This window comes from Chiloscyllium punctatum, chromosome 41 (genome assembly GCF_047496795.1).
Source record: "Chiloscyllium punctatum isolate Juve2018m chromosome 41, sChiPun1.3, whole genome shotgun sequence".
Taxonomy (NCBI): domain Eukaryota; kingdom Metazoa; phylum Chordata; class Chondrichthyes; order Orectolobiformes; family Hemiscylliidae; genus Chiloscyllium; species Chiloscyllium punctatum.
The window spans coordinates 30,349,865-30,375,180 of NC_092779.1; the positions used below are offsets into that span (position 1 = coordinate 30,349,865).

Here is a 25,316-nt window from a genome sequence, read left to right on the forward strand (position 1 = left end):
GGAGGAAACCCACGCAGACACGGGGAGAACGCGCAAACTCCACACAGACAGTCACCTGAGGTGGGAATTGAACCCCGGTCTCTGGCGCTGTGAGGCAGAAGTGCTAACCACTGTGCCACCGTGCCACCGTGGTCTGACAGCATCTGAAGAAGAGACTTGAAGACGACTCTTTGGACTTGAATCATCAACTCTCTCCAATTGGTAATCTGTTTTAAAACCTTGTTCATTCCATAAATTTTCAACTGCTTTTCTGCCTTTGTTTGAAAAGAATGAAATAAATGAAATAAAAATATAGGAGTATGCTACTGAGCCTCATGAGACTGCTCTGCAGTTCAATAAAATGGGTGAACTCTTGCAATACCAGCACTTTCTTTTTGCAGCAATACTCAGGTTCTGTACAATCAAACAAGTAGTTATAGCATTACCAATTTGTTGTGTGAGGAATTCTCCTCAACCTCTTGCCTAAATATCCAATCGCAACTTATCTAATACCATCACTGATCCCACGTTTTCATGCAGTATTATGTTGTGTGCGTTTTTTGTTTACATCAACTTGCAAAGTCAAGGACCAAGATTTCAGTTAGAATCTGGTGTAACTTCAGTATTAAATGGTTTACATAGATTTTCATGGGGCTTTCAAATGATTTTCCTCCAAAGTTAAAGGGGCCAATTTCTGGATCATTGAAAAAATGTTCAATCGTTATCCAAATATCGCTGCTACTTGGATGATCAGAAATGCAATTCTACGCATTTGAAGATAAGGAATGCAAACTCCTAACCTGGCATAGACAGCTTCCATTCAAGATATTGTTTCATGCTGTGAAATGGCATGGGCAGCTGACCTGTACAACATAGCAGTCGTGACACTTCACTTCCTACGAACAAGTCTTCAGGCAGACCAGTCTCAACCTGCTGATTAAATGTATTTACCTCAACATAGGCATGTTTTATTCAGTCACCGGGTGCCAAAAATAGAACGAGTTGCACTGCAAACCTCAGAAAAGTTTACACAGAGTGATTTTCAGGGGCAGTTAGGAGTCGAACCTGCTGGCATGGGAGTGAAATTACATGTAAACAAAGGAGCCAAGTGTTATGAAACAGGAAAATGGAGTTAAGACCACAACTGGAGCAGCTATGATGTTATTGAATAAGAGAGCAGGGCTCAAAAGGCTGAATGGCCTACTGCTACTCTTGAGTTCAATGATCCCATGTTTCCTTTCCTGAAGGACATCCTTGAACCAGTGGGACCAATTCAATCACTTCATTGTCTCTATTCCTGATGTTAATGTGAAAGAAAGAATAAACATTCACAAACTGCAATAAAAGGACTTATTGTGTTCTCTAGATGATTCATTCAGCCCTCTGGGTTAGAATCTAACAACATATACTATCTGACCAACTTACACAAAATACCACATTCAATAAAAAATATTAATGTGTAATGACATTAAATGTACCCATGGCTCCAAAAACTATGTATTCCAAGACCAGATGCTTAAGCTCTGGTTTGAGGGGGATACTGCATAGGGAAGAGGCAATTGCAGCTGTCTTCTTAGAGAAGCCCTAGAGATCATATAGTTTATCAAGCACAAAGAGAAGATGTCACGACAGTATTAAGGATGTGTCTATCCAAAGTTCATCTTCGTCATCCCTTGAGTAGCCTGCAGCCTGAGAAGCCTGGAGTTGAATTTGATCAGGTTTTGTTAAGTACATTGAGATAGAGAACTGGGAGAAAATGCTCTGCTTGAGAAGGAGCTTGTGAGTGGCTGGATAACACAATCTTGGCTCACAGCTGTTGATTTCATAAAGATGCAGTGAAGGATAGGCAATGCTGTTAAAGCTAATGTTGATAAGAACTTGCCCATGGCATTTATTATGCCTTTAGTTTATCTTTGAAATTGTTGACTTTGTTATAATTCTCAGTTCCCAGAGCCCCTTTATGGAGTGCTGTACATGGGGTTGCTGAATGGAACAGATTGTCAGATTGTACTCATTGCTCCAAAAATGAACAGCAATGAAACTTAGATGAATAATAATCTTCCTTTCAAGTACACAATTGCCAAATTTTCAGAAGCAACAGGAAGACGACTTCAGTGTTGAAAACCAGTAGATACAAGGTTTCAGGACAAATTCCTGCAAATCATCAGCTAGGGACATGGCCACGGGCTGTACTCCATCCTTCACAAGTTGGATATGCTCCATTGCAACCTCACTGTTGCCCTGTTGTAACAGATATTTTCAACTAGCTGGTTACATCCTTTATAATCTTGCAAATTGACCAATTTATAACACTCTGAAGGGGATTGTTTTTGGTAAAGTGGTTTATTTCTGCCCAACCCTAGTTCCCTGGCACAGTAGGTAAATCATAATTGATGCCAGAAGCAATTTTTCCAATTCAAGTCAAAGCATTTATTTATATTTAACTGATGTTTCCCGTCACAGGCAACACTTGTACTTAAAAATACCTCACAGACAATTCTCCCTAGATGGAAGGAGAAAATTCATAGGAGTCATCTACCTACAGAGTCACAAATATTTAGCAAATTTCCTTAACCATTGTTTTAAAAATGGCTTGAAAGGGGTTCTTGTGGTGGGTTGTGTTATATCATCGCTGGACAGGTAAATGTCTAAAAATGGTCTGGACACAAAATCAAAGTAGCTTAAGAAAAAATACCAACTTGCATCTAGAATAATGTAATAAATATGTCTGAAAACACTGCAGAATAACATTGTCAATTTTAAAAAAACTTGACGAGTCAAACGGAAACATTCAGACAGCTGACCAAACAGAAGTAAAAGGAGGCCTTAAAAAGCATCCAAAAGGAGAAGAGTGGTTTCTGTCGCTTAGGGTCTAGGTAGCATGACTGTCAAAGATGCAGAGAAGGAGGTGGAAGATGGATAAGAGATCAACATTGGAGGAATCCACAGATTTCTGATGGGCATAGGGCTGATGGAGTCTACAGTGTTAGGGAAGGGTGAAGTGATTTGAAAATGAGGTTGAGGATTTTTAAAACAGGTGATGACCAGAAGGAGAACCAATGTCCACTACACCACAAATTTTGGTGTCACCAGCAAACTTACTAACCATACCTCCTCTATTCACATTCAAATCATATATATAAATATCAAAAAGCACCTGATCATGTCCCGGGAGTTATCCAATGTTACACATGTTAAGATGCCCAGCACTTCTTCATCTCTAATACGGAAACTTTTCAAGACCTCACTATTTATTTCTCCAAGTTCTCCAACTTCATAGTCTTCTCCACAGAACATACTGATGCAAAATACTCATTTAGTATCTCACTCATCTTCAGCAGTTCCACACATAAGCTGCCTTATTGATCTTTAAGGGACCATATTCTCCCCTTAGTTACACTTTTGACATTAATATATTTGTAGAATCCCTTTGGATTCTCTTTCACTCTATTTGTCAAAGCTATCTCATGTCCCCTGTTTGCCCTCCTGATTTCTCTGTTGGGTATATGCCTACTGCCCTTATACACTTGTAGGGATATACTCAATCCCAGCTGCCTACATCTGACATATGCCTCCTTTCGCTTGACACCTCAATTTCCCTAGTCATCCAGCATTCCCTATACCTACCAGACATGCCCTTCACACTAACAGGAATACACTGTCTCTTGACTCTTGTTGTTATGAGCTAGGGTAAGGACAGGCAAAATTTTGGATTAGTTCAAACTTAAGGCAGAAGATTGGAGATTGGTCAGGAGATCACCAGAACATTGAAGAAATAAAACAAAACGAAGACGAAGAGAATGCAGGAAAGATTGAAGAGGCCAGCTGGAGTGTAAGTGTCTAAGCACTCTGAGACTCTCATTGCTCAGAAATGAATGGCAATATCCGTGGGTAGATTACTGGGGCAGGAGCCTGTGAATTGGAGGCGAAGATGTTACTCTAATGAGAGACAAAAACACGTCAGATGCGGGAATCCAAGGTAGACAAGCAGGAGGCTGGAAGAACACAACAAACCAAGCAGTATCAGGAGGTGAAGAAGTCAAGGTTTTGGGTATAACACTTCTTCAGGATTGAAGAATGGTCACACCCAAAATGGTGATGTCTCCATCTCCTGATGCTGTCTCGCTTGCTGTGGCCTTCCAGCCTCCTGCTTGTCTGCTCTAATGAGAGATCCACTAGTCTGCTTTGTCTCTACCGAACCTGACAGTGTGCAGGCGTAAATCGTGATCCACACACTGTTGTGAAGCTCAAGCTGCCTAATTAGTGTCTCTACATATCAGCAGGCCTCATTACCACCATACATTTTAAGCAAGCTGGACAAAGCCTTTTAAATTAAAAGGTTCCTTTTGTAAAATATGCATTAATTTTGAACACACCAACTTGAATCATTACTGTTGGCAGTTATGGAACAATGTTACATCAGCGCCAATGACAGTTATGGTCCATTTCAACATGCTTAGATACTAAACAAGCATCCTCTACTCTGAACAACATTGAGGTTGGGAAGTTTTCAGTCCAGGAGTGTGGTTTACCTACAAATATGGGTCATGTCAAAGTTAAACGAGCAAAACATGTTAACAGGTCAGCTTTATGGAGCTAGCTGTAAGATGAGTGCCTCATGGTGACGTTCACATGACTATAGCAAGCCAGGACTGCAGATGCTGGGAATCAGAATCGAGAGTGTGGTGCTGGAAAAGCACAGCAGGTCAGGCAGTACCCAAGGAGCAGGAGAGTCGACGTTTCAGGCATAAGCCCTTCATCATGGGCTTATGCCCAAAACATCGATTCTCCTGCTCCGCAGATGCTGCCTGACCTGGTGTGCTTTTCCAGCACCACACTCTCTATAGCAAGCCAGCAGGTACATTAATACAGTATTGTATTTCTAACCCAAAGTGGACTCAACTCCATGAAGATTTCTGGTGTATATCTCAGCTCTAATCCATCAGTGGACCATTTGACTGCTCTTTTCCATCTTTCTTGCCAACCAACACACAGTCTCTCAATGTGAGATTTCCACTTCAGTGCCCAATGAGGAAATTAAATAAGATCATCCAAACTCACGAATGTAAGAGCACCTACAGTTCGTTTATGTTTTTCTACTTTGTTGTACAGTGCCTATAGACAAAATCTTATATGGAAGTGATCCTAAAAACAGAAAGCAGCTTTTAGGTTTTCCTGTGCAATGTTTTTTTTTGTCATCTCATTACACATACATACATGAGTAAAATGTCAAGTTTCAGGGGCAGACGGCAGAGGTTTCAGTCCCCTGCCAGGAACTTTGGGACCCTAACTTCCAGTATCTTAGCTCAAGGGAACCCCCCACAGCACTTCACTCTCTGCAACCATGGAACTTCACACAACTTCTGCTCATCACCCCCAACCATCCAGAGATGTCATACACCAGGAAAAAATGTGACGCCACACTTTAGCATTCTTAGAGCAGGCTGTCCAAGAAAGAAGGAAGGTTCTCAGTTCTCGGAATGGCAACAAGAGGCCATCCTGACTGTCAAAGTTGGCCGCTCAGAGATAGGTGTGGAGGCATCTCAAGAGAATGTGGCTTTAGAGCCCGAAGAGGATGAACGACCTGCTGCATACTGTCAGGGTGTGTGCCAATGGCTACAGAATGTTGCATGCCCTTGTGAGTTGTTGGTGACTCTTAGGTGCCCATCTTTTCAGAATTAAATGAACGATGAGACATGATCTGGATATTGATGTGAAGAGTTGATTCTGAAGTTATCCCCCCATCCTCCCCGAGCTAAGGTCTTGACTGAGTGCTGACACAATAGTATTTTTCAGGTTCTCTTTCAATCCCCTCAGTTTTTGCAATGTACAGACAACTTGCAAACAGATTTAGGGCCTAAAGAAGTACCGTATTGGAGTTGAAACATTAACTTTGTTTCCCTCTCCACAGAAGCTACCAAAGTTTCTCCAACACAGTGTTTTTACTTCAGATCCAGGGCCCCTCCTAGTTGCAGAACACATTGCCTGCAATGTATTCTATTATGAGATGATTTAGAAGAGTTGGTGGTTCTAAATTCTTCATATGATTATTTCACATTTCCCTGCCAATGTTACATGGTCACAGTTAGACTAGCCTTCTTTCCTAGATTTTCACTGAGTTTGAATTCAAATCCATATCCCTGGATTATTGGTTTGCAGTTACAAATTGCTAGACCAGTGACACTACCATTACAGCATCAACCTTCCATCTATTTCTGTGCTTTTCCCTGATCCCACTCCCACCTAGATTCCCATGCCCAGCCTTGGCCTTACATTACCTTTTATTCAATTTGCCCATTCATTCTCCTGCTCTAGAGCACATAATTACCCTACTATATTCTCTACTCTAAAAGTATAGCTTCCACCGTTCCTCATTTCCCTTGACCCAATCGTTAAGATTCTCCCCGTTGCTAGATTCCCTAACAATCACATCCTTTCACTTCCATTCCACATAACCAACATATTCTTGAACACAGAGTGAAATCCCCGATGAGTTAATTTCTGTATGTCTGCCACTGTCAGGCTGGCATCAAACGGCAGTGCCATTGTCTTATTTAAGCAGGATTGTTGGCCAGGTCAAGCTTCGCCACAGCCACTGTGAGTTTCTCAAGAAATAGAAGCCAAGCTAATGATGAAGTTTACTCTCAGTGGAACCTGAAGGAAGAAATCCACATAGCCAGCTACATGCCTCATACACACAATCAAGTTTGTGAACACGAGCTTCCCATTTTTGGAAGTCTGTGGCAGAGCCTAGATGATCATGGCACGGTGGCTCAGTGATTAACACTGCTGCCTCACCGCACCAGGGTCCCAGGTTCAATTCCAGCTTTGGTTAATTGCCTGTATGGAGTTTGCACATTCTCCCAGGGTCTGCGTGGGTTTCCTCACACAGTCCAAAGATGTGCAAGTCAGGTGAATTTGGCCATGCTAAATTGCCCATAGTGTTAGGTTCATTAGTCAGAGGGAAATGGGTCTGGGTGGGTTACTGTTCGTAGGATCGGTGTGGACTGGTTGGGCCGAAAGGCCTGTTTCCACATTGTAAGGAATCTAATCTAACCTAATCCCACCTGGCATTTCATGTTAACACAGTGGTCAAGTCAAACAAGAATTTTCTTTCCTTGTTTCTTCAGAGCATAAAGACAGATCAAAGACCTTTTAAATAATGCTGAAAGTAATTTTTGTTAGATAAGTGTACCCAGAGATATGGAGCTATGATAGGTATATGCAGTTGGATACAAACTAGCCATTGAATTTCCTCCATAAACCATCTTACTTGGCCTTCCTCCTTTAAAATGCTCCTCAAAACCCATCTTTTCAATTAAACTTTCACCCTAATATCTCCTTCTCTGGTTCAAGTTCAATTTCTGCCTTTTTACATTCCTGCAAAATGCCTTGGGCCATTAAAATGTATCTAATTTTTTTTGCTGTTATAAACTGTCACGTGGTTCTGACAGACATGAGCAGTGATTTGATGATGAATTATCAAGTTTTTGATTGTCTTTTTGTCCTGAAAATTCTGAGAAGCTGTTTCTAAACAACAGGAGCAAACTTTATTACCATTCTACGACATTTTGAGAGAAAGTTATCTTGCTCAGCTTACTGCACACAAGCCAACAGTAATATCAGTGTGAGAACCAGCAAGACACAACACATAACTGAATCATCTCTACTTCAGATTGCTATCTCTCCAGGTTTTGTCTTGGAGACTCCAGGAATTGAAGATTAATCTCCAGGACAATTCCACAAGCAACCAAGGGAGAAAAACTATAGCGAGTTAAAGAAAGTGTGTAAGTAAAAACAATGACTGCAGATGCTGGAAACCAGAGTCTAGGTTAGAGTGGTGCTGGTAAAGCACAGCAGTTCAGGCAGCATCCAAGGAGCAGTAAAGAAATTGTGTGTTTTTCAAAGAATTGCTGTCAACACATTTTGCTGAGTAGTTATAAAAATATTGGAGATAGGAGAAAGGTTGTTTGACTGACTGTCAGGATTCATCCATTTGGATGTGAAAAGGTCAGTTTGCATGACTGATGTGGGAAGTTTTACTAAACCAATCATGGAGGATCATGGAAGCACAGCCCTTGGGTGTGGATAGTGATGTGATAAATGCTCCACGATGAGTTAGCCTACCTAAACCGGACTAAAATAATGGCTGTGTGAAATAAACGGTGGCCAATATCAGCAGTTACAGGGTTTGGACAATTTGTTCCCTGGTATATTAGGTCAGAATCATCAAATCACAGAATCCCTACCATGTGGAAACAGGCCATTTGGCCCATCGAGCCCACACCAACCCACCGAACAGCATCCTACACAGACCTACCCCTCTAACCCTATCCCTGTAACTTTGCATTTCCCACGGCTATTCGATCTAAACTATGATGCTGAGGTACTGATGTTGAACGGGGACAGACAAAGTCAGAAGTCACATGACACCAGGTTACAGTTGAACAGATTTATTTGAAACCCTAAGCTTTCGGAGCACTGCTTCTTCGACAGTCCACCTAAACTACACATTCCTGGACACTTTGGGCAATTTAGCATGACCAATACACCAAAGCAGCACATCTTTTGGACTAAGGATATTTTGGAAAAGTCTTTGTCGAGCTTTGAGGCAGCGCTGGATAATAATGGCTTTAAAGATAAGATACATTTGTCTCTCATGGCATTTATTTTGAGGGCAACAAAATAACAGTTTCTTGCTAATCTGTTATTTTCCTGGAAACTTTTCTAACTGCCATATGCATGAAAACTGAAAAGTCCTAAATGAAGTAACGGGGAAGTTACTTACAGTTTCTGCTCATTAATTCAGTCAAACAAACCATAATTCAAACTTGTCCAGCAGCAGCTTTTGAAAATACCTTGATGATCAGAATAAATGTTTATCCACCAGAGGTGTGCTATTGGTGGGGCTGGGTGGTGCATCTACAGGACAGCAACTACTGTTCCTTGCATACTCCGCCTGCCCTCTCTACTGGTTACAAATGGGTCAGCCACACTACTTGTAGAAGTGCCAAGGAGTTCTTCCTGGTATCTAAGCCAATATTTATCCTTCAATCAACACTATTATGACAAATGATGGTAAAAAGCCACAGTCTGTCCAGCCTCTCCTATAAATCAAACCCACTAGTCCCGGTAATATCTTTGTAAATCCGTTCTGCGGAGTGGCACGGATAGGGTGAAGCATGAGGGGCATGACATAGTGTGAATAGCCAAAATCTTTTTCACAGGATGGAGCCAAAATCTTTTTCACAAAATGAACTGGCATAGGTTTAAGGTGAGAGGGAAAAGATTTGAAAAGGACCCAAAGGGCAACTTTTTCACACAGGGCTTGGTGCGTATATGGAATGTGCTACCAGAGGAAGTGGTGGAGATTTTTATAATGACAACATTTAAAAGGCATCTGGATGGGTACATGAACGGGAAGGATTTAAACAGATACAGGCAAAATGCTGACAAATGGGACAAGGTCAGATTGGGATGTCTGGTTGGTGCGGACAAGTTGTACTGAAGGGTCTGTTTCCCTGCTATATCACTCTAAATGATCTGGTCATTAACTCAGCATTGCCTGTGGGACTTTGCTGTATGCAAATTCATATTCTACATCACAGTAGAATTTCACACTTCAAAATTATTGAATTTGTTGTGATGCGCTTTGGAATGTCCTGAGGTCAGCAAGGGTGCATTATCAGTGCAAGCTTGATCTTTGTTTTATGTGTAGGCTTTTCACTAGGAGCTATGATGCATGTTAAAGTTTCAGAGAAGGGCAGGAGCATCAGGTGTATAACTTATCAAAATACAATGCTAGAGTGAGAGAGTCCAGCTCGGTGATAAGCACGACAGCTTTATATACATCACTGTACCTGTACTAGTGCGATATGTTCCTGCAAATGATGCCTGCAGCGGGTCTCCTTGGCTTTGACTTAGGCTCCTCATAGGGGGCTTTTGATAGACTCTATCTTCATATATGGGGTTGATGTGGTGCTCTGGAGACTGCAGTGGGCGCAGGTCTGGGCCCAGGTGGCTGTGCTGGCTGCTGTAGGAGGCACGGGAACTGGCTGTGGTGCACGAGAGAAAACAACACTTTGAGAGTTCAAGACCCACAGTCAGCACAAACAGAAAAAAAAACAGACAGATTCTGAGCCTGCAAGTTGAGTGCACAGCTCTTTGGCGGATGTGAGACCAAAGTCCCATTCCTCACTTTGTTAGGAAATAAGACAGCAATCCTGAAATGTCAGGGTACGGGTGTGATGACAATCCAACCTACTCAGGAGTTACCTGACAAAGCTGAAAAAGCCCCTTGGTTAACATGGCACCTGGTTCTATCATCCATTGCAGACTGTGGGCAACGTAGATTATCTGATATCTGATTCATAGCATTCGAACAAAATCAACTGCAATGAAACCTTGGTACATAGCCACAACATGGACAGCAAATTCATGCCATTTACCAATAAGTGCCATGGGGTACCCAGACAGAATTTGGCTTTTGAAAGACTCACAAGGGCCACGGTACAGTAGGAAGCAGGCAACATATGGCATGCAGCACCAAACAAGAGACAGGCAGAATCTGGTAAACCTTTTGGCATGGTGCTGCTATGGGGAACCCTTCTGCCCCCAAGGCTAATTGAGGGAGCAATAATGGAGGAAACCCAATGATCTTACATTAGGGGAATACCTGCACCAGGGAGGAAGAAGACAATATAAATAGAGCAATACATACTGAAATGTTTGGCAGGGTGCAGGTGGGGAACAAATTGATTGATTAATTTAGTAATAACTGACTACATCACAAAGAGGCAGGACACTGTGCAAGATGTAGAAAAACAACAGAGAGGCAGGAAGAATGCAGGCAGATGTATGTCTGTAAAGAGCATTACAGGGTAGAGTTGAGTGAGTTAATCTATTTGCAACACAGCTGACCTGGCAGGTTGGAAAGTGTGGTGACTATGATGCGCAAAACATGCAACAACATTTAAAGCACAAACCCTTTAAGCCATTAAAGGTATCTCCTTTTCAAATGAAAGTGTGTATGGATACCTACGTACATATATACAGGGGATGCATGAGTAAATATGTATCTCCAAGATAGAACGTACATGAGAGAAAAAGAGAGACAAAACAATGTGTGAGACACTGCGCAGACAAATTTCAGAATGCATATGTACACATGTAAGATACATGTGTGTAGGTGTGAGGGAAAGAAAAGAATAGGATTTACACACCTGGCCCTTTTGTATGTGCATTTGTGAGAGAGATAACAGGTGTGTACACGTGTTTGATAATTATATGTGTGAGAACAAGAAACCGTGTGCTTCTGTATCTTTGGAGACTGAGAGTTGTTTATTGACAATATTGGGTCGATGGATTAATATCAAAGTAATAAGGTCAATGAATACATGATTCATAGCAGATGCACAACAGCTCCAGTTCTGGTAATGCATATTTTGGATGGAGTAAATTGGATTGTACTCAAGGCTCTGATAAAAACAATTTTGAGCAAATAATAATTATTTTCTTGGACTAAAGCATTACTTTTATATAATATCTGGGTGCAAGTAGATGTAATTGTGAGCACTAAAGAATCGCTCTGACCCTGAGATGAACTCTGAGCAAGGTCATCATCTCACTAACTGGTGAAGGAGGCTGCCGATTACTTTGATTGAGCTGTGCATATAACAAATATCTCAAATTAATGGCTTAATTCCACAGCCTTGACTCAGAGATCGAGCTGAGAGTAAAAGGCAAATGTTGTTAGAGTGGTCCTTGAAATACTACTTTGCATTAAAGGCGACAATGAGATAGAATCAGCAGTAATTAGCTCAAATGAATCAATCTATTGTCTTGAACTTTTTCCTGCTCTGCTCAGCTTTCTGTTTTACAATCTTCCTCCTCCAGTAATTGGGAAGATCATGGAGTTCCCTGGAATGTTTTATGTTTTTGTTGTATCTGTTCTAGCATTCTGTAACTACAAAAATATCTCAGCAGAGAAATGGTAAGGTTTACCCCGGAAAGGAGGGAAGGCTTGCATTCACATACGACACTTCATGAGCACTGAATATCCTGAGATGCCATCAACCAGATAAGTGCTTTAAAAATGTCTTCACTGTTGTAAAGTATGATAAGTGGTTTGGTACAATATTTGACTGATCAGGCATTATTTTGTAGGTCACAATGGCAGAATGCTTAATACACGTAGGAATGTTTGGACCAGGAATAAGACACCCACTTCCTATATTTGACCTGCTACTTGCTGCACCTCAACTCCATTTTCCACATCACTGATCACCTTACGCAACAAATCTTCCCCATCATTTTGAAGTTCAGAATTCCAGACTTTTGTTACGGTTGTATGGATAAGTGATTCCTGAGTTTACCTGTGAAAGGGTCTAACTCAAATTTTAAAATTTATGCTCCCTTGTTCTTTACTTCCTATCCATCCTCTCACCATTCCAAACAGTTTGATCTGGTCAGTCCTCAATCCTCTACACCTACGGAAATACAGGTCAATTTTATAGAAGCAGTCCTCATAAATTAACCCTGCAAAACCCTCCATTATCATCCTAGTGGAGCTTCTTCTCTCCCAAGAGAGTCCAAAGCTGAATGCAAAAATTATTATTTAAGTTTCTCAGTATGAGATATTTTTTCCTAAGCTTGGAGGATAGTGAACAAGCATCACGTATCTTGGCTTGGACAAGATTCAACTCTGAGTGGATATTTGGATGAACTGTCCACAAGGTAATAGCAGTTTGATTGGAAAAAGTAGCATTTCCATTTGAGTAAACTTGCATCTCCTCACCCTCTCCAACAACTCTGTGACCTTTCACAGAATCATAGTCTTACAGAGTCATACTGCTTGGAAACAGACCCTTTGATCCAACCAGTCCATGCTGACCATAATCCCAAACTAAATTTGACCCACATGCCTGTGCTTGGGCCCATATCCCTTCAAACATTTCTTATTCATGTACTTATGTAAATATCTTTGAAACACTGTAACTTCAACACTTCCTCTAGAAGTTCATTCCACATGCGAAGCACTCTGTATAAAAAAAATTGCATCTCATTTCTTTTATAAACCTTTCACCTCTCCCCTTGAAATTCCTCCCCACCCTAAAGAAAAGGCAAATGCCATTCACCTTACCAAAGCCCTCATTATTTTACAAACCTCTACAAGGACTAGATTGGATTGGGATATCTGGTCGGCATGGGCGAGTTGGACCGAAGGGTCTGTTTCCATGCTGTACATCCTTTATGACTCCAAGGTTACTTCTTCACCTCCTACACTCCAGTGGGAAAAGGTCCCAACCTCTCCTTGTAATTCATATGCTGATGTTGAGAAGTTGTAGCAGTTTTTCTGGGGCTCATACGGCCTTCTCCTGATCATATTTTCTCTGTCACTAACTTAATTCTGAAGGTAAGTGAGTGAAGAAAAGCATTTTAGACAGATTTTATGAATAAAGCACTTGCTAACGTTTTGAGCCATTCTTTTTGAGCTGCCAAATGCCTATTCTTCCTCCCTAGCACAGACATTCATCACCTTGTACATCAAGGCTTCCATCTTTCTCCTTTTGCCATTAAATATTGCTACTTTACACACAAATCTGTTCTCAATGACAATATGAATCAGCTACTCTTCCCACAGTAACATATTCCATTGTTCACCCAAATCTCTGCCTCCCATTTCCTAACTTACAACCATTCATCCATCACCACCGTTCTCAATCTTGGAATGACTTGATTTTGTGTTTAAATCACTTCCCTATTGCTGCAACTTCTCCAGATGGTCTTAAGGAGCAACTTTGCAGAACAGAGATAGTGTGGCAAAAAATATTAGGGAGGGAATTCAAGAGTTAGAGTTTGGGCAGCTGAAAACAAGGTCATTGCTAGCACAGTGATGAAAACTGTGAGAGGGCCAGAGGGCTGACTTAGAGGAATGCAGAGACCTTAACAAATGTGGAAATGAAGGTGGTAAGCAGAAAAATTGAAATTAAGAGCTTGTTCTCAATCACCAACATAACCCTCCACCAACAAACCCCTCCCTCCCAACACTTTCTAACCAATTCTACCACTTCACAGAACATGATACAGGAGGGCAATTCTCTGCACAATTCAATCAAACACAACCTAGTCTGCAAACTGCTGCAAACAATTATGATGAACGTCAATCAAGTCAAAGCATTTTTAACTTGGAAAGCTGAAAAAAAATTCTTTCTGGATTTAATTGAAAGGCAAACATAACTGACTCATTTCCATTTGAGTAAACTTGCCATCTCCTCACCCTCTCCAACAACTCTGTGACCTTTCACAGAATCATAGTCTTAGAGTCATACAGCTTGGAAACAGACCCTTTGGTCCAACCAGTCCATGCTGACCATAATCCCAAACTAAACTTGACCCACATCCCTTCAAACATTTCTTATTCGTGTACTTATGTAAATATCTTTGAAACACTGTAACTGTACCCGCATTCAACACTTCCTCTGGAAGTTCATTCCACATGTGAAGCACTCTGTATAAAAAAATTGCATCTCATGTCTTTTTTAAACCTTTCACCTCTCCCCTTGATAAAGATAATATTTCTGACCTTTACATTAATACTAAAGAATGTAAAAGGCGCTTCAGACTTTGACATAACATTCTGCACAACAGCTACATAGAATTAACCTCTGCCCTTTGGTATCCATGGTGGGAAGGTTCACCTAAGGTCGGTTTTAGCATTACCATTCTGGATTATACCAATGACACTGCTCTTAAACTACTTTTGTTTGCTACATATAAAGAAAATATATTGTACTGAATTTTACAGCACAGGAACAGGTTGGTGCTCATTGTTGATGCTGTACACAAGTTTTCTCCATTTCAATTTACTTTATCTAACCCAATCAATATGTGCCACTATTTCTTTCTCCTTCATGTTCATTTAACTTTCACTTTAATGCATGCACTTGCTATTCCATGCTGTTATATATGCTATGTTGCATTTTTGGGAAAAGAATGAGAAGAATCTAACTGCCTATATGGGAAGATAAACAATTGAATTTAGTGGCATAAATCATTAAAATATGCAGTAATGGCAAACAAAACCATAAGAAGTGCAAACAAGGCATCACAATTGGTTTCAAGAGGAAAACATGAAAAAGGTTACGTTTTACCATTTAAAACCTAGGTTAGACAACATGTGATCTCCACATTACAGAAACATTTGAGAAAGATTTACAAAGATGTCACCAGAATGGAGAAGCTAACCTAAGTGTCAGGAAATACTGGAACTCTTTTACTCAAGAAAGGACCAAGAGATGGCCTGATAGAAAAAAAACAGAATCATAGATAATAGCATGTTCCATCTTTCAATATGATCCTGACTGATCATCTATCTCAAAACCACATCCTTCTCATATCCCTTTCAACTTTAATGCCAAGAAATCTATCTATTTCCTTCTTAAATATATTGAGTGACTTGGTCTTTTTCTTTGCACAGGGATCTTTTAAATTATGATGGATTAAATATTAAGCAGATGTTTCTACCAACAAGGGCTATTATTTTAAGATAGCCACGAACAAATCTGTGATGTAAAATGCTGGGATATGCAAATCACCTCAACCACCCCACATGATAGTTAGTTGCACATCCTTACCACTCAAGGGAGTAAATTAGCTTCCCTGAATTCATGAGAGTGACTATTTCATAAACATAGTCTTTAATTTTATACTCTACCACAATTGCAAATGTCTTCTCTATGACTACTCTGTTGAATCCGTCTATAATTGTAAAAACCTAACATCCCTCCATGGAAAAGAGCCACAATTTGTCCAGCTTTTCCTGATTGATGGACTGTCTCAATTCTGAAAGCAACCTTGTAAATCCTCCCTGCACGTATCCAATATACTTTCTCGGAAACAGCGAAACATCCCTCTTGATGATTAAGGTGTCTATCTGCCAAACTGAATTACCTGCCAGACTGCCAGGCCTCTGGAGAGTAGAGCGCTCATACAAGTCCTGTGGGTGCTTGCCGTATGGATCAGATGGATGGCCGAGGCGTTTGGTGGGCGACAGCGTGGCATAGCTGGGCTGGACTGAGCTGGCCTGGTGTGCGGGCGAGGTGGCGGCAATGGCTGGGGGTGAGGGAGAGAGGGCTGCCGAGGATACCACGATGTTAACTGGGGAGCTGGTGCTGTAGGACTTGGAAAGGCGGCTGGGGGATGCCATTTGCTTGGGGGAGGCAAGCCGCTGAGCGCTGTAGACACTGCTCTCTGCAGCCGAGCCCGCTCGCTGGAGCTTCGGTGGTGAGCCTGTCCGCTGGAGGGACATGGGAGAGCTCACTCTCTGAGCGGGAAGTGTGGCACTGACATAGTAGACTGAAGACGGGTGCTGAGAGTCAGGCAGGCGGAATGCACTCCCCTGGCTTGGCACAAAAGCCTCCCTTGACTGCGACGCAGAGTGGGATGGAGAGCTCTCTGAACCCGAAGTACGACTGCTGTCACCAATCCGGTTAACCTGCAGTGAGCGGGATGGGAGGTGGGAAACAGACAAACTTTACTTCAGAAGGTGGCATGTTAAGTCAAAGTTACAACAAATGCTGACATTTATATGGCACCTTTCGCAGAGTAAAATATTTGAAGGCACTTCACAGGAACATTATCAAATCGAAGTTTGACACAGACCCACATGAAACGTTGTCCAAATTTTAAAAGCAGAATCTTAAAGGACATGAGTGAGAATGCTAAGGTTTAGGACTGAGGCAGTTGAAGTAGAATAGTAGAATCTCTACAGTGTGGAAGCAGGCCATTTGGCCCATCGAGTCCACACAAGCCCTCCAAAGATCATCCCATCCAGATCCATCCCCATACCCTACCCCTATAACCATTCATTTCCCCATGGCTAATCCACCTAGCCTGCACCTCCCTGGACACTATGGGACAATTTATCATGGCCAATCCATTTAGCCTGCACACCTTTGGACTGTGGGAGGAAACCGGAGCACCTGGAGGAAACCCATGCAGACACGGGGAGAATGTGCAAACTCCACACAGACAGTCGCCTGAGAGTGGAATTGAATCCAAGTTCCTGGTGTTGTGAGGCAGCTGTGCTTACCATTGAGCTACTGTCCTGCTCTTTAGCTAGCACATGTGTGAGAGGTCAAATTTGAGGACTTGCATATATCTTGGAAGATTAGAGATGACAACAGAAATGGTGAGAAGTAAGGTCATGGAGGGTTTTGACTGCAAGGATGATACTGGCAAATTCAAGATACGGCCAGAACAAAATCTAATGTTGGTCATCGAAACAGAGATGATAGGTCAACAAAACTTGGTGCAAGTGTATGACAATAGATTTTGAATAGTGGGCGACCCAGTGGCACAGTGGTTAGCACTGCTGCCTCACAGCGCCAGAGACCCGGGTCAATTCCCGCCTCAGGCGACTGTCTGTGTGGAGTTTGCACATTCTCCCCGTGTCTGCGTGGGTTTCCCCCGGGTGCTCCAGTTTCCTCCCACAGTCCAAAAATGTGCAGGTTACGTGAATTGGCCATGCGAAATTGCCCGTACTGTTAGGTAAAGGGGTAAACGTAGGGTAATGGGTCTGGGTGGGTTGCGCTTCGGCGGGTCGGTGTGGACTTGTTGGGTCGCAGGGCCTGTTTCCACGCTGTCAGTAAGCTAATCTAACCTAAAAGAGCTGAAGGTTATGGAGGGTTGGTTTACACAGTAATATGTTCCCAGGCACTTTGCAAGTAAGCAGTCAGACTAAAACTGACCCCAAGACATAAAGTGAGGTATTAAACAAGGAAACAAGGCAAGTTTTAAGGAGAATCTAAAAAGACAGAGAAGTGGAGAGATTTAAGGCGGAATTCCAAAGCGAAGGGCCTGGATTGAAGAAGGCACAGAGAAAATGTTGGGGCAAAGGAAGACAGGAAGAGGAAGAGGAAAATGTTGAAGTGCTGCAGAACTCTTGAAGGAGGTAAATACTTGAGCAGGAGAGAACGAAAAGCTTTCCTGGGAGAGTTTTCTAGTATCCTGCGATAATGTCATATTTGCAAACTTACTGCTCACTGTAACATTTTGGCCAGTCTGCTGGAAATTTCAATCATATTCTGGATCCTGGGCTCTGTATATTCCCTTTCGGGTTAGATAGAATAATGCGTATACTGTTCTCAGTACATGCTGATTTATATCAGCTATTGCAAAGGCAATCCTCTGGGGTTCGTTACCCTGGCATCTCCAACAATTAAAGGTTGATCGCCTAAGTGACCAGGCACAAAAATCATTGGCAGTAAAACCAAATTTTTTTGGAATTCCCTTTTAGCAGTTTTGCTTATAAATTGTGAGAATATCAGAAAGACTTTGGCTCGTTGGATCAATTGGAAGCAGAACTCTCTAAGTTATCTTCCTGTGTTTTTTATTTATTTTAAGTTCATGAGAATGGTGCCAATGCATGGTGACATTATAAACTTTTCATTGTATTTTATGTTGAATACATGTAACAATAAATGACTCAATTTTGTTCAGAAGGTTATATGGGCCACTTAGCACAGTGACTGGACCAGTAATCTAGAGGTTTCAACTAACTGGCTTATAGAAAGAAATCTGCCGTCCTTATAGTGTTCACAACAATGCAGTTGATGCTTAAATGCCCTCCAAATAAGTCACACAGTTGCATCAACCTGATATTAAAAAGTCTATCCAACAGCAATATGATTGTACTCACACAATGGAGATTGCAGCAATTCAAGAAGGCAGCTCACCACTACCTTAAGGGCAATTAAGGATGGACATTAAGTGCTGGCCCGTGGTAGCACTTATATGTCTCTCAGAATATGCCTAAGAAGAATTAATAGCCCTACAACTTCTAAGATGTTAAACAGTAAGCCATTTAAAGCTGCAACAGTTATGAACAGGAGGTGTGAATGCCTCAACGGCCCAGTTGACTGCTGTGGCTCTTGCATCTTGGTCTGAAGGCATTGGGTCTACGTTCCACTCCAATAATTTCTACCCAGGTCTCGGGTGGGATTCTGGTGGAGGACTGATGGAGACCAACACTGTTAGACATGCCATGGTGTTTGAGATTTAGAATGAGATCTAGCCTGCTCTCTCAGACAAAAAAAAATCCTATGTTACTGTTTTGAAGAAAAGCAAAAAAGTTATTTATTCCTTAAGCCACCAAAACATATTCTCAAGTCATTGATTTCAATGCTGTTTGTGGGAACTAGTGTGCACAAATTAGCCTCCACGCTTCCATTATACAAGAGGACAAACAAATCACGAAGTGCTTTGGAAGTGGAAAGTAATTTGGGATGTACCGAGGTTGTGAAAGGTGTCATACAAATACAAGTTCTTTCTTCCTCTTGTGCTTTCTTTTGAAATGCCCATTCTCCTTATAGACTTATATTGTGTACCTGACTGTAGTTATGAACACCGACACCTGCTCCAATCTGACCACTGGAGGTCCTCCCGGAGAGCTGCGATGTGGTTGAGTCACCTCGGGAGAGGGTCTGGTTGCTATGGTAACTGCCGGAGTACTGGTAGGAGCCTTCTGGATTGGCATTAATATGTGAGGCACTCTGGGAGAGAGGGTTGGACCCTGTTCAAAGAATTATTTGAGAACAGTCAACAGATTTGTCACTGAAGCAGAAAAAGTGTTTATTAGTTAATAAACCTTTTGTTTCGCCAATATAATTTGAAGCTTGTGGCCTTTCAGGAATGTGACCACAGAAGTTCCCTAAATCAATGAGCTGATGATGAGCAGTTTATTCAACTAGCCAGACAGCAATAAGCTAAACAAAAAACAAAATGAAAGAACCGTGGATACTGGAAATCAGAAACAAAATGTAATTGCTGGAAAAAATTAGCAGGTCTGGTAGCATCTGTAGAGAGAATTCAGAATTAAAGTTTCGGGTCCAGTGGCCCTTCTTCAGAACAGTAATAAGCTAAATATTAAACCAAACTACTCTTACTTTCAGTTGAAGAGTATTCGTGGTGGTCCAGTATTCCGGACTCTTGAAGGGACCTCAAGCAGGAGTCCACTAGCTCCAAGCCACTGGCAATTTCATCGTCCGCGCTTTTCTGTGCATCTGAGGTATGCATGTGTATGATTCAAAAGAAGGTAGAGAACAAGGGAGTGATTAATATACACTTGGTCTAACCAACTCTGAAGAAAGTTGAAAGAATTCCTCCTTTTGTCTCCTAGAAATTACTACAGTATTTATCCTTCCATTTAAAATAAATGGCACCCAGGCACATCATTAGTTGGCACTGGTGCCCAATTAGTGCCAGTTTTGTCAGTCGTGATTTGAGAAGCTGCCAGTGGCAGAGTCCCAGCGCAAGAGGCTGCAATGTTCCGTTTCCCCTTGCACTGCAAGCAGACAATCTCCGTTAGCTCCAAGCTAACCTTGGGTAGCTAATCTGTATTGAGGTATGAAGGAATGCAAGAAAACACTTCACATCTTATAATTGCCATCCATTGGGGGTTGGGGTGGATGCGGCAGGCAGTTTTTCAGCATTTAACCCCTTCAAGGGAAGAATATTAAAAAGAAGTGAATTTACCTTGTATGTGCCAGCGAAAGGAATCCTCTGTCGAACTGCAAATATAAAAAGAGAAAAAATATGTAATCCATCATGTGTGAATTGTTATGTCATGTAACATCCTTCAATATAAATAGCACAGCCATAGACATAGTACTACAACAACTTAGATTTGAATCGTATCTTAATGTAGTGCAAGGTCCTGAGATATGTGATTTGACGAAATTTAACGTATAGAAATTTAGCAACTTGGTCAGAGATAGTTTTAAGGAGCATATTAAAGGATGCCGAGGATGTACAGAGGCAAAGAGGTTTAGGGAGAGACTTTCAATGCTGAGCCTGGTGGCAGCTGAAGGCACAGCTGCCTACGGTGGAACAATGAAAAACATGGATGTATAGGAGGTCAGAATGAGTGCAGCACTGAAATCCTGGCAGCTCCTAGTACAGGAGGAGGTTTGGTGAAGCCACAGAAAGATGTGAAAATAGATTTGAGAATTTAAAATTGATTTAAAACTGATTGAGAATTAATCTGGATTTTATTTTATTTTAGATGTTCTAATTTTCTCCATCCCTTTTCCTGTAGATATTCCCATGAGTACCATGTACCCCACAGTATGCTGACCTGCTTGCCAGTAGAGTGTTAGATGGCTGTGTGACTGCAAGGACATTGCGGCCTAGCCTAATCTGGTCTTCAAGCACTGTGCATAACTCCAGCAGAGTTTGCAGGATGTTTATACTGGATGCAGGAAGCCAAGTTTGCTTCATCCTCTCCAATCTATTTTGTAACACCCCATGATCCAACCTGCTCATTCACAAAACTGAAAACTCATCGCAAACTGCGAATAAACTTCCAAGTCCACAGTGCTCAGCTGTTCGCTGGATAAACTTACTGAGGCATTGCTTTTTTGTTTGCTTCAAGAAAATAATGAGGAAGCCTCTTTAATCACCGTTATGAGTGTTCATCTCTCTTCAAAAAAGAAACAAACTAACTGTGAATACAGAGATATTTAAAAAGAATTATCCACAAGTCTTCCTGGATCACTCTCAGGGTTTCTTTTAAATCAACTTGTTTCAACACGTCTGGAGTAGGTGGAACTTGAACCCAGGCCTCCTGGCCTAGAGATAGGGCCACTACCACTGCACCACAAAAGCCCTCAAAATGGGAACACACATCTTGCCCTCATGTAAATAAAGACAGAATGTTGGAGAAACTCAGCAGGTCTGACAGCATCTGTGGAGAGAGAAAGAGTTAATATTTCGAGTCCAGTTCAAGTACTTCTCAGAACATTTTGCCTCACATGGGCATATAGAAGCTTCTGTGATATTTCTGCCCGGGTTTGAACAGATGAAAATCTTTGTATTTAGTGCAAACGTGATATCTTCTATACCACAGAAATAAAGCTTTTGGATCACTCTTTTGTGGGGGTAGCATGACTTTGTATAAATTGTCAGCCAGTTGTACATCTCTTTGGTTATCATTTCCATTATATTATTTTTACTCATTAAAAACATTTCAACACAATCCTGTGTCATGGGCTGTCATGCTGTACAACACTGCTCTCCCAGAACCCACTGCACATAGAACTGAGCTTCCTTTCTAATCCTGTACACTGTCCCATACTGGAACCATCTCTTCTTCACTCCCAGAGTTGCCAGTTTCTACACGGTCAGTTCTGCTCATTTCTCTTCAAATGCAAACAACTTTCAGCATTTATGATTACGAGAGGGGTAAATATTCCACTTAGATGGAATGAAAGCTAGGCAAATTCACCAGGTGATGACCCATTCATTCTGTCGGTTCATCCATTGTCTGACAGTGATGGCAAGTATTTCTCTCCTGGATGTTTTCACTTATCAGTGCCTCTTTGCCATTGCTTGCTTCCATATTTTCTTATTATGATGCACTTATATTGCAGTAATGTTGGGAATTGTCTCACTGTCTTTGATCGACAGACTATCTGCAATTTTATCCTTTTGAGGTCAATCAAATGATCCTATTTTAGAGAACCTAGCAATCCTACTGTGTTTCATTTCATCAGTGTAGATTGAATTTGAAGTTACATGCTTTGTCTCAATACAGTCTGAAAGGAGTGCCTAATGTTGCAGTTATCCTGGATATAAATGTCCAGCAGAGAATGCAGTCTATAGCACTTACAGCATGTGCCTCTGTGCTAATGAAATTTGCCACTTTACACAGTTGTTGACGAAGCTATCTGAATGAACCTGCTTGAAGTCTCAATTTCAGCTGATTGAACCTCCCTGAAGGCCTGACTTTGCTGAAGACCTTGAAAACCTGACTGGAAATCAACACAGCCTTTAAACTGCTGGGACTAGACTGCAAAACAAAGTTGGCATACTTAAGTGACATATTTGTGACCAATTCGTATGGTGACAGCCATGCTTGATAAATGTGAACATGTCAGGGACTCTAATGTTCAAATGATTCAAGAATGTGTCTTTGTCTGTGTCTTTTCTGGTTAACCCTGCCATATTCAGAAACCTTCACAGGGACCACTGATAAGCTCATAATCTGAACAGAGAAACTGTAATCATAGTGGATGACAAAGAACTGAAACTTGTGTCAAATCTTCAATTTACACAAGCATTACTGTTGAAAGAGTGTTCTAGATCATGTGAAGTTCAAAACTCTACAGTATCATCGACTTCGTCAGCATTATATAAGCAGCAGATTCTGTTGAGAAATCTGACAATTTTGTTGAGTTCTGTTGGGCAAAGTAAAAATTTGTATTCCAAGGCTATATCAGTTTGTACAGAAATTGATGAATTGTCAGAGAAGCTAAAATGGTGCATTAATAGCAACACGGATTACACATCAACATGGATGTTCATTCAGCTCTCATTGTGTACTAAAAGATCAGACTTGCTGTATACTAGCACACTAAAGAAATGTTGCAACATTGAAAATTGATGATAATAAGTACAGGTTGCCTGACTCTCATATTGCGCATCAATATTTTTCAAATCTACAGATTAAAAGTGTAGCAGATACCTCTTTCCTTCTCTTACGCAAGCACCAAATTACAATAAGGATTTTAAGCCAAACTTCATGAAGGGCTTGACTAAGTGACTGTGAAAGATTTGCCTGAGCTGAATGATTTGCCCTATAAAGTAACTATACAGCAAAGTAGGTCCATTGTTTTTTGTCATTTATATCAATGATTTGGATGTGAATATAGCAGGTATGGTTAGTAAGTTTGCAATAAAATTGGTGGTATAGTGGACAGCAAAGAAGGCTACCTCAGAGTGCAACAGGACCACAATAAGATAGGCAGAGGAGTGCCAAATAGAGTTTAATTTCAATAAATGTGAGGACCTGCAATTTTGGAAAGCAAATCAAGGTAGGACATATACACTTAATGCTAAGGTCCTGGGGTGTGTTACTGAACAAAGAAACCTTGGAGTGCAGATTCATAGTTCCTTGAAAGTGGAGTCGCAGGTAGACAGACTAGTGAAGAAGGAGTTTGGTATGCTTGCCTTTATTGATCAGTGCATTGCATACAGAAGTTGGGAAGTCATGTTGCAGCTGTACAGGACATTGGTTAGACCACTTTTAGAACTCTGTGAAAATTCTGGTCTCCCTGTATAGGAAAGATGTTATGAAACTTGAAAGGGTTCAGAAAAGATTTACAAAGATGTTAATGGGGTTAGAAAGTTTGAGCTCTCGGGAGAGGCTGAATAAGCTGGGGCTATCTTCCCTGCAGCATTGGAGGCTGAAGGGTGATCTTATTGAGGCTTATAAAATCATAAGGGGTATGGATAGGGTGAATAGTCAAGGTCTGTTCCCCAGGGTAGGGGAGTCCAAATTTAGAGGGCATAGGTTTAAGGAGAGGAGAAAAGATTTAAAAGGGATCTAAAGGGCAACTTTTTCACGCAGAGGGTGGTGCATATATGGAATGAACTGCCAGAGGAAGTGGTGGAGGCTGGCACAATTACAACATTTAAAAGGCATCTGGATGGATACATAAATAGGCAAGGTTTAGATAGATATGGGCCAAATGCTGGCTAATAGGACTGGATTATTTTAGGATATCTAGTTGGACCCAAAGGTTCTGTTTCCATGCTGTACATCTCTATGACTCTATAACTCCTTTTAAATGGAACTCAAACTGAGCAGAATGAAAAATTTCCAAGCTGAGGATAGCGTACGAATTTGTATTGAAGGTTCACACTGCATGAGCAAACATTGTAGAGATGCTCAAAAGAGCTGTAAACAATTGGATATAATAACCTTAACAAGCCATTCCGTCCCCTCGTTCTCCTCACTAAACTGAAAGGTAACAGAGAGGTATTGAAGAAAACCATCGCAGCCTGTAAAGAGTCTGGTGTCAGAACTGTGTGTTACTGATTTCCTTTTGTTCCTTTCCCAGCCCTGATATTTATGTCATTTTATGTTTGAGTTTGAGTCCATCTGTTAATTTTTAAAAGGGACAGAATTTAAGATATTGTGAGCTTTAAATTAGTTGTCATCAGTTAAAAATGACCAGTTTGCAATAAGTAGCTGTTTTCTTGTTAAGTATGGAGACCGAATGAATGTTTTCTTTTTACCTGGGTTTGGTAGTCAGGTAGTTAGGGATTTTGCATAGTTTGAATAAATTTGCACATTTGTGATGATCCCAGGAATATGGATGCTTGATTTCCAATGCACTATCCAAGTTGGTTGTGACATAATTTCAGGGCTTTTCTGGAACGTTTTGGAACAGAAATAATGTAAGTTTGGGTGTGGAGTGGGTAAGTGATAAAGGATAAAAGGAAACATCAAGTATTCCTGACCATCAGAAGATAATTCGATGAAATTTGCTTTA

At 41.2% G+C, this 25,316-nt stretch overlaps 1 protein-coding gene across 15 annotated transcripts in view; it reads right to left on the reverse strand.

Annotated features, from left to right (window-relative positions):
• LOC140464970 (catenin delta-2-like) overlaps positions 1 to 25,316 on the reverse strand; it is a 1,239,301-nt gene that overhangs the window by 303,564 nt on the left and 910,421 nt on the right. For 14 of the 15 annotated variants that reach the window (XM_072560655.1, XM_072560654.1, XM_072560656.1 and 11 more), the window contains 5 exons: positions 20,515 to 20,549; positions 19,926 to 20,042; positions 19,368 to 19,552; positions 15,931 to 16,474; positions 9,840 to 10,034 (listed from right to left, as the gene is read on the reverse strand). In XM_072560655.1, the coding sequence (XP_072416756.1) occupies positions 9,840 to 10,034; positions 15,931 to 16,474; positions 19,368 to 19,552; positions 19,926 to 20,042; positions 20,515 to 20,549 (1,076 nt within the window). The remainder of the gene's footprint in view (positions 1 to 9,839; positions 10,035 to 15,930; positions 16,475 to 19,367; positions 19,553 to 19,925; positions 20,043 to 20,514; positions 20,550 to 25,316) is intronic. The other variant, XM_072560657.1, reaches the window with a different exon arrangement.